The following is a 16,580-nucleotide window of genomic DNA, read 5'->3' on the forward strand; positions in this document are numbered from 1 at the left end:
TTTTCAGGATAGGTGTGTGTGTGTGGGGGGGGTGAGTTGGGGATTGTGCTAAGATGGTTGATGTTTCTGTTTTGCACTTTGTGCATACAAACAAACAAAAACAAGCTTCATTTATATACAGTACCGCTTCATACCACCTAAGCAGTGTCTAAGCAGTTTACAACTGTAAGCTAATTTGCCCCCAACAATCTGGGTACTCATTTTAGCGACCTTGGAAGGATGCAAGCCTGAGTCAAGCTTGAGCCCTTTTGCTGGTCTTGAACTCGCAACCTTGTGGTTTTGAGTGGGTGGCTGCAGTACAGGCATTTAACCACTGCTCCACCAGAGCTCCTATAAACTATAGTTCCCACATATGGTATACAGGTGCATTTTTTCCACCTGCATGTGAAATACAATGTTTGTGAAGCAATCCTTTCAGCTGATGTAGAATCTGCAATTCCTGGTCGATTGAGACTGATACATGTTCGGTACATGTACATGTACCAGTGGATTATACAAGTTGTGCATCCCTTATCTGAAATGGTTTGGACCAGAAGCATTTCAGATTTGAAGCTTTTTAAAGTTTTGTAATATTTACATATACATAATGAGATCTTGGAGATGGGACCTACATTTAAACACAAAATCTATTTATGGGGTGAAGCAGACCGCCTCTTTATGCCAATCTGGAGATAGCGTCTGAGTGTGGTGTTTAGACATTGCATGCTCTGATGCCACCCCCAAGCTGGTGTCACGCCACCCACCCACCCACACGACTGGCAGCTTTGTGGCGCTCCAGTGGTGCAGCGTTTATATGCCGCACATCGCAGGACTGCTGAAAAGCCATGGGGGGAGAGAAGATGGCTCTTTTCCAGCGCAAAAAGGAACGGCATTTTGCCACTTCTTTTGTGTCAGAAAAAAGCTGGAGTGGGGCTGCGGCGTGCAGTTGCCACGGCATCCACCTGGCTTTTTCAGGGGCAGTGTCACACCATTCCTTCAGGGCAGTCTATTTCACCCCTGTGTTTCATGTACACATTATACACATAGACTGAAGGTAATTTTACAATATTTTAAATAATTTTGTGCATGAAACAGAGTTGAAACAAGGCTTCTGTCTTGTGAACGAATAAGCAGAAGTGCCACAGCCGCATCCTTCAAGCATCATATCGGTGTGCAAAAAGTTTTGAATGTTAGAGCATTTCATAATTTTAGATAAGGGATACACAATCTGTATATGTTTCACTGAGAGCTTCAAGAACTGAAGATAAAAAATAATATAATTTTTTTTCTTTCTGTCTCTGTCATACTGCAGGATGACGTAGTCTTGTCAGGCTTTATAACCTAAAAAGAAAATGAGCTTAACATCCTGGTTTTTGGTGAGCAGTGGAGGCACCCGCCATAGGCTGCCACGAGAGATGATTTTTGTTGGAAGAGATGACTGTGAGCTGATGTTGCAGGTAACTGTGTGAAAGTTGAAAATTTTGATTTAATAACATAAATATTGTACATATTTCTTTTTGGGGACTACATTTTGATTTCATCAAATATTTTGCTTTCCCATATTTAACTTTTATTTGCCAACAATTAGTTTAACCATTGGCCTGTAGTCCACATAGAGGACTAAGACTAAGACTAATGGACTTTAGTGAATGAACACTATTAGTTACTTGAGGTAAGAAATCTCCTGATTTATGTCCTGAATGGAAGAAGATGTAGGTCTTTAAAGCATTCTGATGATGAAGTGAAAATGGAATCTTCCTTTTTTCACATATTAGTGTGATCCTTAGACAAAGACAAATTTGGATAGCAACAGAAAGGTATTTTAAAAGAGTGTGAATAAGTAGCATTTTGGAACTCACAAAAGAGGAACATTATTAATAGAAAAATGAAAATGTACAAAAAATTCAATAGCAGCTTTTCCCCCATCTTATTCCCCCCCCCGCTGCCTTGAAATTGAGAGTTGAAAAAAAAAGGCACAATCTATAGTAGGTTCTGACATACTGTAAGCAGAAGTGATATCAACTTGCAACTGCAGCCACTTAGCACTCCAAAAAACGTACTGCAGAGGACTGGGAAACTGGTTTTTGGTTGGAAACAAGAGAAGCGAAAGAAGCTCTGTTACATATTCCATTGTCACAGTTGACCTAGGGCCTGAACAGACAGGCCAAAGCTGCTTTGGGCCACTTTGGAGGTATGCAGTTTAAATGACACATGCATCTTAAGAGGCCAGAAGCTGTACCAAAGCTGCGCTTCAGTCCTTAGGACTGGAGCATGGTTTTGGCGCAGCTTCTAGACTCTTAGGATGCATGCATCATTTATCATACCTCCAAAGTGATCTGAAGCAGCTTTATTTTGGCCTGTCGGGCCCTTAGTGCAGTGCTTTCAAAAATTTGTTACAGTACTCTTCTCCAAAGTAATGAGTAAAAGACAGTTGCACAAAGTAATATTTAGTAGCGGATTTCAGGAGATTAACTATAGTTCTCATAACAAGAACATTTGGGATTTTTGGCACTATGGAGACTCGTGTATTTTTGTGGCATGAACATTTTTGACAAAGGGTTCTTTTGAGACCCTTTGGACTAGATCTCTAGCCCTCAGAATCCAGGGCCACAAATCTCATTGTTCTCAAGGTGCCATAAAACTCTTTGTCACATATCTAGTTAAATGTCTTGTTATTATCTTAGATCTAAGAGACTTTTTAAAAAACAAATAGTACAGTAATGACATTATAGTGTTGTTGACGCAGCATAGAATTGCTTTGCATTGACTTTATAATTCACTTCATCACACTGTTGATGCATGTTTAACTTGTGGTAAGATCCCCTATTCCTGTGGTGGCGAAGCTATTGCACATGTACCCTCTCTGGCACACAGTGCCATTTCTGAGGGCACATGGAGAGATGGGAGGGTCAGAGAACATCAGGAACAGTCACACGCCTATTCCTCATCTTTCCCCACCCTCCCATGCTTTCAGCTGTCTCTGGGGAAGTCCTGCTCCCAGAAGTCCCAGCCCTGGAAGGCAGAAGTCTTGCCTCCAGGTGGCAGAAGTCCCCCCCCCCCGGCACCGGGTAATACCCAGTGCAGGAATGCCTTTGAGTTTCAGCACTTGGTCTCTAAAGGTTCACCATCACTGCCCTATCCTTTTCATACATACTGCTATTGTTCTTTTTAGCTCCTGAAGACAGAGTATTAATTCTGAAATATGTGGAGCAATTAATAAGAAATGGTTAAAGGCTTTCCATTTTTGGTCCAGCATCAGATTTTTTTTCCTCATCCTTTTTGCTTGCACTCTTCATTCATACAAATAATTGAATTTTTCCAGACCAATACAGTATGTGTGTATTGCTGCTGTTCTGATATATTTCTTTAAAGAATAAGAAGGTATTTTACAGTGAAACTTAATCATCTAAGTATATCTACACACCTGATTATATTTTCATTTAAAAATGGAAGTATCTAGAAGAAACTATGTATAATTTTGTAATAATACTAATAATAATATAATAAAATTTTATTTATATACCGCGTTTCCATTGATCAAAGCGGTTTAACAGCATATATAACATACAATATAAATATTAAAACATGAATATATTAAAAATCCCCCCCTATACAAATAACAAAACCATATCTCATGCCAGCTCAGCAGTGCTATCAGGAGGGGAGGGAGGGCGTACAGAAGTCAGGAGTCAGGGGTATGCCTGCTCGAAAAAGTGTGTTTTCAGCCCCTTCTTAAATTGGTCTAAGGAGGTGGCCAAGCGGAGCTCGCCGGGGAGCGAGTTCCAGAGCTTGGGGGCCGAAATAGAAAAGGCCTTCCTGGTGGTGGTAGCCAATCTAGCCTCCAGAACTCTTACCATTTGCTTCCCGGCTGATCTGAGTGTGCGGGGCGGATTATATGGAGAGAGGCGGTCCTCCAAGTACCCTGGGCCCAAGCCATTTAGGGCTTTATAGGTAATAACCAACACCTTGTATTGTGCCCGGAAGCGAATAGGCAGTCAATGAAGGTCTTTTAAGACCGGTGTTATGTGACTAGTCCTAGATGTATTAGTGACCAGTCTAGCCGCCGTATTCTGCACCAATTGCAGCTTCTGGATATGGTACAAGGGTTGCCCCATGTAGAGCGCATTGCAGAAATCCAAACGAGAGGTTACCAGAGCATGTACTACTGTTTCAAGGTCCCCCCGGCTCAGGTAGGGACGCAGCTGGCGTATCAGCCGAAGCTGATAACAGGTGCTCCTGACCATCGCATCCACCTGTGAAGTTTTATATGTGCTGCTTTTTAATTTAACAAAATGATTCAGTTTATTGTCCTGTGATGATTACCTGAATTTTTATCGGAAAGGTAAAAATTAAATTCTTTTAAAAAATTATACTGCTATTCTACCTCAGTTACTTAGGGGCGAAACAAACCAGCTCTAAATGCTGGCTTCCTGGCAGCTTGGAGGCATGGTGTTTAGATGACGAATGCCCCCAAGATGCCTGGAAACTATCTGGCTGCCCAGACGTGGGCTGGCTTCTGGGTGCTCTGGCAGCGTGGTGTTTACACTGCAGGAGTGCCATAAAGCCATGGCGGGGTGGGAAAATCCTACTTTTTTTGCTGGCTCAAAAAGGAGTGACAGTTGCTGCGACCCCAGCATGGCTTTCTCAGGGTTGGCTTCAAGCCGCCCCTTTGGGCGGTCTGTTTCACCCTTTAGTTAGGTATATGCAACTAGGTCATGTCTTCTGACCTGCCGCTCTCCTAAACCCAGTTTAACAGCAGCAACCACATTGTGTGATGGAGGTCTGTTCAGCTGCTGGTTGCAGTGCAAGGAATGAACCCTGGACTCCTGTTAACCATTTAGCCATAATGCTAACAAGAACCTCTATACCCATATACCAGGTGGCAGAGGCCCAACTAAGTACATAGTCCTAACTTTTTTCTAATACTGTCACGATCATGTCCTGGAAATGCCTGATATTTTTGAATTGTTAAGCATTTATTTCCTGTTTGCTACTGTAAACACATTAAAATCAACATTGTATCTTTTTCATATTTCAGTCACGCAGTGTGGACAAACAACATGCTGTAGTCAACTATGATGCTTCTACTGATGAACACTTAGTGAAAGATTTAGGCAGTCTAAATGGAGTAAGTGAATTTGTTCTGTTTTTAATACTTACAGTTTAATTTGTATAACTTAGAGGATTCTAAAGAAATAATTATCATAACTGTATTAAATATATTTGATAGAAGAAAAGGTAAGAAATACATCTAAAGAAATGACTTCTTGAAATGTGATCTGAAAATGTTAGTGAGGGAGTTTTTAAAAAAAACATGTTAAGGCTGTCTGAGAGCAACTTGTTTGCTTTTCTAAATACATAAATAATAAAAATGGAAGTTTTGGATGGAAGCTCTAGAACAGTGGTAGGCAACCTTTTTGAGCCAGGGGCCAGGTTGCTGTCCCTCAGACAACTGGGGGGCCGAAGCCAAACAATAAATAATCAAATAATTTTTTAAAAAATTAATTAAATAAATAAAACAGGACAAATGTAGGACAAAATTTTCAAATGGAGGAGACATTTTTTTAAAAATGGAGGACATGCACAAAAATTTGCTGATTTTTAAAAAATGTTAATATAAATGCATGTTTCGGAGCCTTCTATAGACAATTGCCCCCCTTGCCCGCCGCTTGCCCCCCCTTGCCCGCCTCCTCCTGATAGGCCAAAGGCTCCGACGGCAATCGGCGGCAGGACTGGGCTGGGGCCGGTCCCAAGGCCTTGCCGGGCCGCATCCGGCCTGCGGGCCGCAGGTTGCCTACCCCTGCTCTAGAAGTAATCCTGGAGCGTGTTCAAGAGGGGGATTATTTGGCATCTCTTGATTTCTGGGGAGCAATACCTCCCAGGTACAGGAAACACCTCAGTGTTGGTTTATCTGGATGCTCTTTATCAGTACCAAGCTCTCCTGTTTTGTCTGTTTGTCTCTGGGTGTAAACCACAATAATTGTTACATGGGCCATACATCCGAGGGACCACAGATAGTGCACACACACACACAAAGCTGTATGACCTATTGATTTCCTCAACCTCCTTCCTGAAGAGCAGGGAGGATATGTGGATCAGCATGGAATGCTTACAGTTCCATGGTTTGTGGTTAACATGGAGAAAAGTAATAAATTTTTCCAGTTCACAGATTACATCTGGGAGCTATTATATATACCAAGGAGCACTGAGTATTTCATCCACCTGAGAGGAGGGAGAAGTTGGTGGCAATGATCACTGTCAGTCGTTCATCTATCAGTAGAATTGATATAGCTGGCTAAACTACTGGTGCTCATGGTGGCGTGTTTATGCCACTTAGGCCAGGTTTCATGTGAGTGAACTACACCAGTGTCTACTCCCATACCATGATAAAACAGCAGAAAAATGACAATTCTAGGTCCTACTTCCCCTAAACATCAGGCTGCCTTTGAAGTGATGGCATGCCAAGATTCTCTTTATGAGTGTGTCCATTCAGGAACCCAGGAGGATGGTGATGACTATGGACACAGTCCCAGGGGGTTGGGTGACTCACTGTGAGGGTCAGTTGGCTTAGGGACTACAGTCACAGACCAAGATCAACCCCAGTATCAATTGGTCAGGCTGTAATTTGTGCCCTGTTGAACTTTGTCCTGAGTGCAAGGCAGACATGTCTTCGTTCAGATGGACAACAAATCTGTAGAAGCAGAAATAAATAAAGGGAGGCATTTAGTCTTGATCCCTGATGAGAGAGGGGATGCTACTCTTACAGTGGGGAGAACCTCACCTCAGAGCTGAATATCTGCGGGGTCAATGTACGTATTATCAGGAAGACTGGTTGAGGAGGGAGAGTGTGGATCCAGGAGAATGGAGTTTCAATTCTATTTCTCTTTCAGAGAGTATTTTAAAAATTTGGCATCCCATGGTTTCACCTGTTTGCTTCACAGGAAAATTGCAAACTTCACAGGTTTGTATTTAGATTTTGGACAAGGGAGTCTCTGGTCTTTGATGCTCCGATAATCCCTTTGCATAGGGTTATCTCTTACGCCTTCTTACCAATATCTCTGATTTTCTTCTTCTTCATCATCATCATCATCATCATCATCCTTTATTTATAAAGCGCTGTAAATTTACACAGCGCTGTACATACAACCTTTTAGTTAGACAGTTCCCTGCCCTCAGGCTTACAATCTAAGAATAATAATAATCAGTGATGTCCAGTACAACTCTATGTTGCTTCATATCTTGGAAGAAAATTGGATTGGCTTTCATGAATGTAACTATTCAGAACGTTTTTAAGACGACTGTCTAGTACAGCTCCAAAATTTTTGTAATCCTTATTTAAAAGGGATATAGAGCTAAAATTCTTTGGCAATGGGTATTCTGAGGGCCAAAACAGATGGCCCTGAAGGAGTGGCTTGACACCACTACTTCGAATGCCAGGTTGAGACTGCGGCAACCACACACTACAGACCCAACCTGGCTTTTTGCTGGCACAAATAGAAGCTGCAAATTGCTGCTCCTTTTAGAGTCGGCAAAAAGCCAGCTTTCCCAGTGCTGCACTGGCTTTGCAGCATGTAAATGCCGTGCCACCAGAGTGCCGCGAAGCTGCCCATTGTGTGGTCGGGTGGGGTCATTGGAGCATGTGGCTTCTAAAGCCGGTGCAAAGGGGTGGTCTGTTTCGACCCTGAGTCACCTTTCAGAATTCAAATAATGCATGTTCCTTTTCATAACTCCAGAACAGCTCCATTACTATCCTATCCAGAACATTTTGCAAAGGTTTTAAAAAGTGTTCTTTGAAGTATTTGTAATAATTTATTGTCAGTCCGTCAGGGCCAGGAGCTTTATCTTGCTTCATTTTGTCAACTGCCTCATTTATCCTCCCCTCTGAAATTAATCTGTTCAATATCTCCTTCTGATCTGTTAGAAGTTCAGGGAGTTTTTGAACCAGAAGATAATTTGCTATTTTATCTTCCTTAATCACCCACAGTTGATACAAACTAGAAAAGTAGTTTAAAAATATTTTCCTAATTTTATCTTCTCAAATTATTCTACGTTGCCCATCACTCTTTTCTAATACCATCCTTTTCTTCTTTTCTCAGTCAGTATATGAGTCATCTACTTGGTTTATTTGTATGCTTTTGCATTGAAGTGTTTGTTTGTTTGTTTGTTTAAGGGATCAACCCCCCTCCCTCCATTTCTTCTAATGTGGCCATAGAAAGCTGTCACTGCATCAGTTTCATTTTTTGGATTACCTTTTTTATGTTGGTGGTTCTTTTCCAGATTCATTAATTGCATTCATTAACTTGTTAATTTTGGCTTTTTTTTTTAATTCTTCCACTTTTTCTTTTCTTTTTCTTTTTTGTATCAGGACACTCCTTATGACAGCCTTTACAGTGTCCCAAACCACCCCATCAGAAACATGATTGTGCAGATTAATTTGAAAGAACTGTTCCAATTCTTTCTTGCATATAAATACTGGTTTTTGCTTCTTCTTTTTTTGATGCCGTAGTAAGGTTTCATTCAGTCTCCATCTTATTTGTGTAGGTCACAGTTTAAGGGAAATGATTACTAGACTTTGATGTGAGAAGGATTTAGGTAATATATTAGTCTTATCTTGCCTTGTACTAATTACCTGGAGATCCAGAACATATCAATCCTGAACCAGGAACAATGTCTGTCTGAGTAGAAGATGAAATCTTTGGTAATTGATTCTTTGTACCTCCAGACATCAATTAATTGCAGTTCTTCCATAAGTCAGAAAAATTCTCTAGGATGTAGTGTTTTGCATCTCTTTGGGGTAGTGCTTCTGTCCATAGCAGATTCTACCACTTTGTTCCAGTCTCCAAGTAAGCAATGTACAGTTGGCGCTCCATGTAGGTGGGCTTGCCTTCCGCGGCTTTGAGCTTACACTGAAGGCAAGCCCCAGCAGAAAAAATTGGGTGTGTACTTGTGCCACGCACCCTGTGCACCGCTGCGAGTGCGCACCCCATAATTTTCTATGGGGTTTGAGCATACGCTCTTTTCCCCATATGCGGGGTGTTTGTGTCCAGAGCCGACCCCCTGTGTATGGGGAGGGCGGACCGTATTTCATAATTATAATTAGTCATTAATTTCTTTAGATCCTTAAAGAAGGTTGAATTCTCTTTACAGAGAATCGTTGTAGGGAGATCTGTACTCCTACAAACTTTCCATTTACATATGTAAAAACTAATTTTGGCGGAAGAGAGGATTTTATACAGTGGTACCTCGGGATACGAAATACCCAGGTTACGAAATTTTCGGGATACGAAAAAATCCCATAAGAAATAATTGTTCCGGGTTACGAATGTTTTTTCGGGTTACGAAAAAACTTTTGGTGCTTTTCGGCGCTTTTTCGCACGAAACGCGGCTTTTCCCCATTAGCGCCTATGGCATTTTGGCTTGCGAAGGCTTTTCGGGTTACGAAAGCGGCCGCGGAACGAATTACTTTCGTAACCCGAGGCACCACTGTATATAAAGCTGCTCCTTTTTTCTTGACTAGTTCTGAAGAGTTAAATACTCCTTCTAACCCACTGTTCCAGTAGGCCCTTCTTATAGGCAGATTTGCCATCCGCGGATTTGAGCATATGCAGATGACAAATCGGGAAGTTGTCCCCAATGGCAGCGCGCATGCACGCATGCCGCCATTAGGGACAACTTCCTTCTCCTCTCTCCTCTCCTCGCTTCCCTCCTCCCTTCCCTCCCTCCCTCTTACTTACCTTGAAGGCCTCTGCTCGCTGCAGTCGCGGGAAAAGCCGAGTGGTGGCGGCGGAGGCCAAGCCCTGGCCTCCTTGCTGCTGTCGTGGAAGGGCCCGATGGCAGTGCTGGAGGCCTCTTGGCCCCAAACAGCACCGCCACCGGGCCTTTCCTGTGGTGGTGGTCAGGGGGCAGAGCTGCCGCGCCGGAGGCCTTCAAGGGGCGGGTGTTGGTGCTGGGGGCCTCTTGGCCTCCAACACCGGTATCCAGCCCTTCCGCAGTGGTGGAGGCCTCGAGGAGGCCGGATGCCAGCGCCGGAGGCCTTGAAGGCCTCCGGCATGGCGGCTCTGCCCCCTCACCGCCGCCGCAGGAAAGGCCTGGTGGTGGTGCTGTTTGGGGCCAAGAGGCCTCCAGCACTGCCATTCAGCCCTTCCACGGCGGTGGCCAGGAGGCCAGGGCTTGGCCTCCACCGCCGCTGCCACCCGGCTTTTCCTGTGGCAGCGGCAAGTGGAGGCCTTCAAGGTACGTAAGAGGGAGGGAAGGGAGGGAGGCAGGGAGGGAGGGAAGGGAGGAGGGAAGCAAGGGAGAGAAGGGAGGAGAGGAGGGGAAGCCAGGGACTTTTGTTCCCAATGGCGGCGTGCGTGCACACGCTCCGCCATTGGGAACGAATGCGACTTGAGCAAACATGGATTTTGGTATATGCGGGGGGGGGGGTCCAGAATGGATCCCCCGTGTATACCAAGGGCCCACTGTATATAGAATTTTGCAGTTCTTTTATTTCATCTTTGTTTCTTGCAAGTAGCAATTATCCAAGTGTAGTTTCTTTAAATAATGGAATATTTTCATTCTTTTGATTAGAGAGTTCAGATCATTCACAGTCCATGATAAGATACTTCAGGGTTTCATTCTTAATTAAATTTATTTGGATCTGACACCTCAGTGTCAAAATCGGTAGGGTTGATATCTTCTTGTGTAGTCTTTTTTTTGTAGTTTGTTGTCCTTATCATTGTCCTGGTCCTTTGTCTCTACCATCTCTTCTTCTGTATTGTGATCATGCATATCTCCATGTTTTAAATTTGGACAGCAAGGCTTACTTGACCTGGTTGTTTCAATTCATACGTGCATATTGTTAATTTTCACTAAAATGTTTGCTGAAACTAGTTGAATTTTACTTCTTTTTTGTGGTGTAAGAACTATCCCTTTTTTCCCCATGTATTTCTACCTCTGGCACCAAAGTTTCTGTTAAAGAAATAGTGTTCAGGTTCGCATCTACTGTATTTTATTGGCTGAGGTATACGTATATTAAGGAAGCAGTTAATATTAGATCAGCATGTTTATTGCTAATTTCACTAGGAGATATACATGTAAGGTTTAGGTCAATTAAACTCAGAATTACACATCTGTATGCATCAACCTGGATTTTTATTGGACAAGTGAAATTTCTTTGAAAATGTTATTTTCTACAACTCCACTATGATATATATGGTACCATGACTCTGCAATCAAGATTAGATTCATGTACATAAAGTCGTTAGCGTTACATCTAATGTTGGTTTTTGTTGTTTCTTCCTAGACGTTTGTGAATGACGTACGAATTCCAGAGCAGACATACATCACTCTGAAGCTTGAGGATAAACTGAGATTTGGCTATGATATCCTTGTAAAAACAATGAATTACTATTTATTTGGTTTCAAAAGTAGTTCTGATCATAAATTTATGTATTGCCAATTTCTTTCATTTTTAAACAAGCTGCTCTACAGTAGATTGAGGTCCAAAACACACTACAGAAATAATCCAGTTTGAGACCGCTTTAATTGCTCTGGCTCAATGCTAGAAAATTCTGGGAACTCTAGGTTTGTGAGACATGTAGCCTTTTCTGTCAGAGAGCTCTGGTACCACAGTAAACCACAATTCCCAGCATTCTCTAGCACTGAGCCAGGACAGTTAAAGCAGTTTCAAGTTGGATTATTTCTGCATTTGTTTTGGACTTTAGACATTCAAACCCTAGTTGTTGTTTTTTTTATCAAAATGCCATTATGGACCATATATTCATTGATTCAGCTTCAGAAGCAAATATTTGGCAAATGAGGAATGAGACGGTGCTTATTGTTCTTTCTCATGTGATGTCACATCCATATGATGTCATCCTCATGTGTCTTTCTCCCCAGTGTGACCCTGCTGGTGCTCTTGGACATCTCTGCGGCCTTTGATACCATTGACCACGGTATCCTTCTGGAACGCCTGAGGGAACTAGGTATCGGAGACACTGCATTGCGGTGGTTCCAGTCCTACCTCTCAGGTAGATTCCAGATGGTGATGCTGGGAGACAGTTGCTCTTGTAAAAGAGAGCTGACAACTGCTGTCCCTCAGGGTGCCATTCTGTGCCCCATACTGTTTAACATTTACACACAGCCGCTGGGAGAGATCATCCAGAGACATGGGGCGTGGTGTTATCAGTACGCTGATGACACTCAAATCCACTTCTCTATGTCTCCAACTGTTGCAGTGACCAAGGATGGCATCTCTCCTCTGAATGCCTGCCTCAAGTCGATAATGGGATGGATGAAGGAAAACAAACTCAAGCTGAATCCAGAGAAAATGGAAGTACTCGTGATAGGCCCAGGGAAGGAGATTTGTCAGCCTGCCTTGGATGGGGTCACGGTTCCCCTAAAGGACAAAGTTTGCAGTCTAGGAGTGTTTCTGGACTCGTCTCTACAGTTGACATCTCATGTGGAGGTGAAAGCCAGGAGTGCTTGGTATCAGCTTTGGTTGATATGTCAGCTGCGCCCTTACCTGGCCCAGAAGGACCTTGAAACAGTGGTACATGCACCAGTAACCTCTCGTTTAGATTTCTGTAATGCGCTCTACGTCGGGCTACCTTTGTACCAAGTTCGGAAGCTTCAGTTAATTCAAAATGCAGCAGCCCGGTTGATAAGAGGAACACCTAGATCAGACCATATTACACCGGTATTAAGATCTTTACATTGGCTGCCTATTAGCTTCTGGGCGCAATACAAAGTGTTGGTTATTACCATTAAAGCCCTACATGGCTTGGGCCCGAGTTACTTAAAGGAACGCCTCTCCCTACACAATCCACCCTGCATTCTCAGAACATCAGGGAAGAATTTATTAGAGTACTCAAAAACAAGGCTAATAACAACTTCCCATAAGGCATTCACTGCTGTGGCCCCCAATCTTATGGAACAACTTGTCGGAAGAGATCCTTCTTATTACCACCTTAGATGCTTTTAAGAAAGCACTTAAGACAGATCTCTTCCGATGGGCTTACCCACTCGATCTCCTATGAATAGTCCCAGAATGACCCCTACTCTCGATGAAAACAGGTGTTACTATTTTAGTAACAATGTAATAGTCGTGATTTTACTGAATAACTAACTTGTATTGTATTTTAACTGATGTAATCCCGCCTCGATCCTAAGGGAGAGGCAGGAAATATAAATAAAATTTATTATTATTGTTGTTATTATGATGTGGATCACCTGCCAAACAATTGATTTGCTATAGCATGGTTACAACAGGAGGAAGGCAGCCAAAGCAAGAGTTGTACCCTACTCTTTATTTAAACAATTCAGTTTCTCTGCTATCCAGTGGATTAGTGTTGAGAATATCTCCAGTTATTTGCAAAAGGGAGATGCTCAGTGGGGCCTAACCAAATGGCAAAGGAAAGGGATAGAAAATGTAAATATCTTTAAGTCCAGGATAGTGTTTGTGTCAGAGAGAGAGGGAATAGGGAGAGGGGTAGGCTGCACATGATTGAGAATGCAGAACACAAAGGCACAGGACCTAGTCATAGCCATTGTTGCTTTTGGTTATAGCCACCACCAGTATGCAGCCATTATCCAGCAGCCATTGCTGCATCCTGCCCTCAAGAACATAAAATGTGGCCCATCCCACAGTGCATGCAAGCAATTATTTTCCACTCCTAAATCTTATACTTATCAAAATAAAGTTGTGGGCAGAAATCTCAGTGAAAAATTTTCTGCAGAAAAGCATAGTATTGGTACATTTTCCTCCACCATCATTCCCACCTTTATCCACAGTTATCAGGCTGTTCTACTGAAATCAGTCAGGTCAGATGGACTAAATATGGGCTATCAATGTTTAGTTATTCTTCTAAGAAACCAAGCATTGAGGAGCAGTCTAACAAAAGAATGCACTGTTAAGCTTGTTTCTGTTTTACAAGATCGCTTGCTTCTCAATCAGTCATGAGTACAAATATTCAAGACAAAACATGTAAGTTGCTCATGCCTGCAGACTCACATACTTCCTTTTATAAAACAGAATCTTTGACTAATTGCACTGAATCAGATTTTTTCACCTTGAAATGGAACTGATATCTACTGCAGAGTAAGTAAAGCTGAAGGTATTACAAATATACTTCACCAAAACCAAGTTAAACTGATGAATATCAGGTACCTAGGTACAGATCTTTTGAAAATGTTGTTCTTTCAGGGATTTTTTGGGTTAAATATATGGGAGGTATATACTGTTGCCTTTATGTTAGTACAAATATTGCTGGATTTTAATTTTCACATAAAGCTTTGAATGTCTTTGAATCTAACATTTAAGACAAATATGCGGAATCAGAAAACAATATTTAGGGCACTGGAAGGTTTTTCTTGAAAATCCACATTACTGAATTTGGTTTGTAGGTAGACAAATGCTTGTATTTTCCTTATCACAACATACATACCAATCTTTTTACTGTAGTTAGAGGAGAGATGAGAGTCCCCGAGGAAGCACTTAAGGTAAATATATATAGATATATATGTGTATGTGTGTATTTTGTTTCTATGCTTGGATGTCAATAATGATTATAACAATTGATTCTCACTAAGAAGCAGTCTCCATACAATAAAAATATTGTTGTTGTTATTTAGAGAATTAATATGAATGTTTCAGCTTTATTAACAATAAGATTTGTAGACTAGGATTCTTTTCCTATAGGAGCCTTACATGCTCCCCTCTAATCATGTCAGTTGCATGCACAACCTCTGAAATAGAGGTGCCAGTACATACTTCCAGATATACATATGGGGTTGGGGGGGGAGGCACCTAGTTAATTACTTGATTGTTACATTTAAAAAATGTTGCAATAAAATGGGATTATCTGAAGGCTCATCTCACACAATAGGGTTAGCATCCAAAAATTGTTATACTTCATTGTATACAAAAGAACATGTTTTTGAATTTAACTAAAATTTTGTTCTTAGCTTGATTGGATTTTTATTTGATCTCTAGCATGAGAAATTTACCAGTCAATTGCAGTTGTCCCAAAAATCCTCAGAGGCAGAAGGATCAAAGATGACCAGCGCCAAAGCTTCAGAGCCAAAGGTACAAGATATCATTTCTGATGTGCACAACAAAACTATAGAGACACTCAAATCAGAAGATAAATCTGCAGGTAAGAGAAAAGAATATAGTCTCTTCAGCCATTACAATATACTGAATATTTCAAAAATGTCATGGTTAATGTAAAAACTGTATTCAAAATAGAATGTTGAATGGCATTTTCAAGTTAATGCATACCTATTATAATTTCTTACTTGTCTGGCAAGATGCAAAAGCTTTCACTTTAGCAACACAGTTTGCTCTGCTACTTTCAGTCTTTTGTGGAGTTGGAACACACAAGTATCTTAAGGTTATTTAAATTCCACTCCACATACCTTTTCTTTATTGTGTTGTATATTGAACATTGTTGACAAATAGTTTACAAAAGCAGTGGACGTTGGAGGATTCGTCTGTGCTTATCTCTGTAATATGAAGTTATAATAAATTAATATAATTTGGGATTACACACACACACACATTTTACAGTGAAGCACAAAAAAATCTATCTACACCGATATGTTGAGAGGAGATTTTCAGTATGCATGTACTGAAAATGTAGTAGGGATTTTAATATACTGGTAGACCTACAAGATATATACATCAGGAAAGTCCTTTTTTCCATTTTTACATCCAAACTTGACTTCATAAGTTTGACAAAGGATTGTTTAGTGTAACAGATTAATTCTGTGCTTTAACCTGCCCCTGTGGTCTTTCCACTTTTAAATCTTATGTATGCTGTGGATATACCAAATTCAAGGCTGGTTGATGTTTTGAAATGAATGAGTAAAAATAAACTCAAGCTGAATCTGAATACACTAGAAGTTTTGTTACTAGATGGTGTCCTAGCTGAGGATGGAAGCACTTAAAAAAATCAGTGCTTTTTGCTTTTATATTTATTTAAGTATTTGTTTGTTGCTGCTTAACATAAATTTTCTTGGATTTGGTGCTGTCCAATGATGCTCAAATGGCAGCAGTGACAAGGAATGCAGTTTATCAGCTAATACACTAGCTGAGGTCCTATTTTCAACAGATCTAGTCACAGTAACCCACTCAGTTAACTACCATTAATACTTGACTATAAGTTGACCTTATGCATAAATCGAGGACAGGTTTTGGGGCCAAAATTATGGATTTTGATATGACATGTTGATAAGTTGATGATAAAACTTAGAAGCATGTAACAAGGAATCTAAAGGATGAAGCAAAGGAAACCAGTTCCAAAGAACATATAAAATTCCAGCAGGCATAGCTGTTTGTACTCACACTAAAGTCTGGATAGATGAGAGAGTAGAGGGGGGGCAGGGGTGGTCAGTGCTTCCAAGATAGATTTCACTCTTGGCTTTCACCTGGGAATGGTTCTTTTCTTTTATAAGAGTTAAAGTACAGTACTTACATTGACCCATGAATAGGTCGACTTTTTGGGGGGGGTCACTTGTTTGTCTAAAATTTCTAGACTTAAACATGAATATATAACAGTATCACTAAACTGAATTCTTTAATGCCTGTACAATGGACTCCCTTTTGAGGTTAGTGTGGA

The 16,580-nt window shown here is 41.3% G+C and overlaps 1 protein-coding gene across 11 annotated transcripts in view; it reads left to right on the top strand.

Annotated features, from left to right (window-relative positions):
* Positions 1-16,580, top strand: part of CEP170 (centrosomal protein 170) — a 145,415-nt gene that overhangs the window by 20,824 nt on the left and 108,011 nt on the right. For all 11 annotated transcript variants that reach the window (XR_006102065.1, XM_042450514.1, XM_042450503.1 and 8 more), the window contains 5 exons: positions 1,292-1,436; positions 5,018-5,107; positions 11,264-11,342; positions 14,402-14,460; positions 14,954-15,116. Coding sequence is in view for 10 of the 11 variants with exons in the window: in XM_042450514.1 (XP_042306448.1) it covers positions 1,332-1,436; positions 5,018-5,107; positions 11,264-11,342; positions 14,402-14,460; positions 14,954-15,116 (496 nt within the window). In the remaining variant the exon portion in view is untranslated. The remainder of the gene's footprint in view (positions 1-1,291; positions 1,437-5,017; positions 5,108-11,263; positions 11,343-14,401; positions 14,461-14,953; positions 15,117-16,580) is intronic.

This window comes from Sceloporus undulatus, chromosome 1, assembly GCF_019175285.1.
Source record: "Sceloporus undulatus isolate JIND9_A2432 ecotype Alabama chromosome 1, SceUnd_v1.1, whole genome shotgun sequence".
Lineage (NCBI taxonomy): Eukaryota > Metazoa > Chordata > Lepidosauria > Squamata > Phrynosomatidae > Sceloporus > Sceloporus undulatus.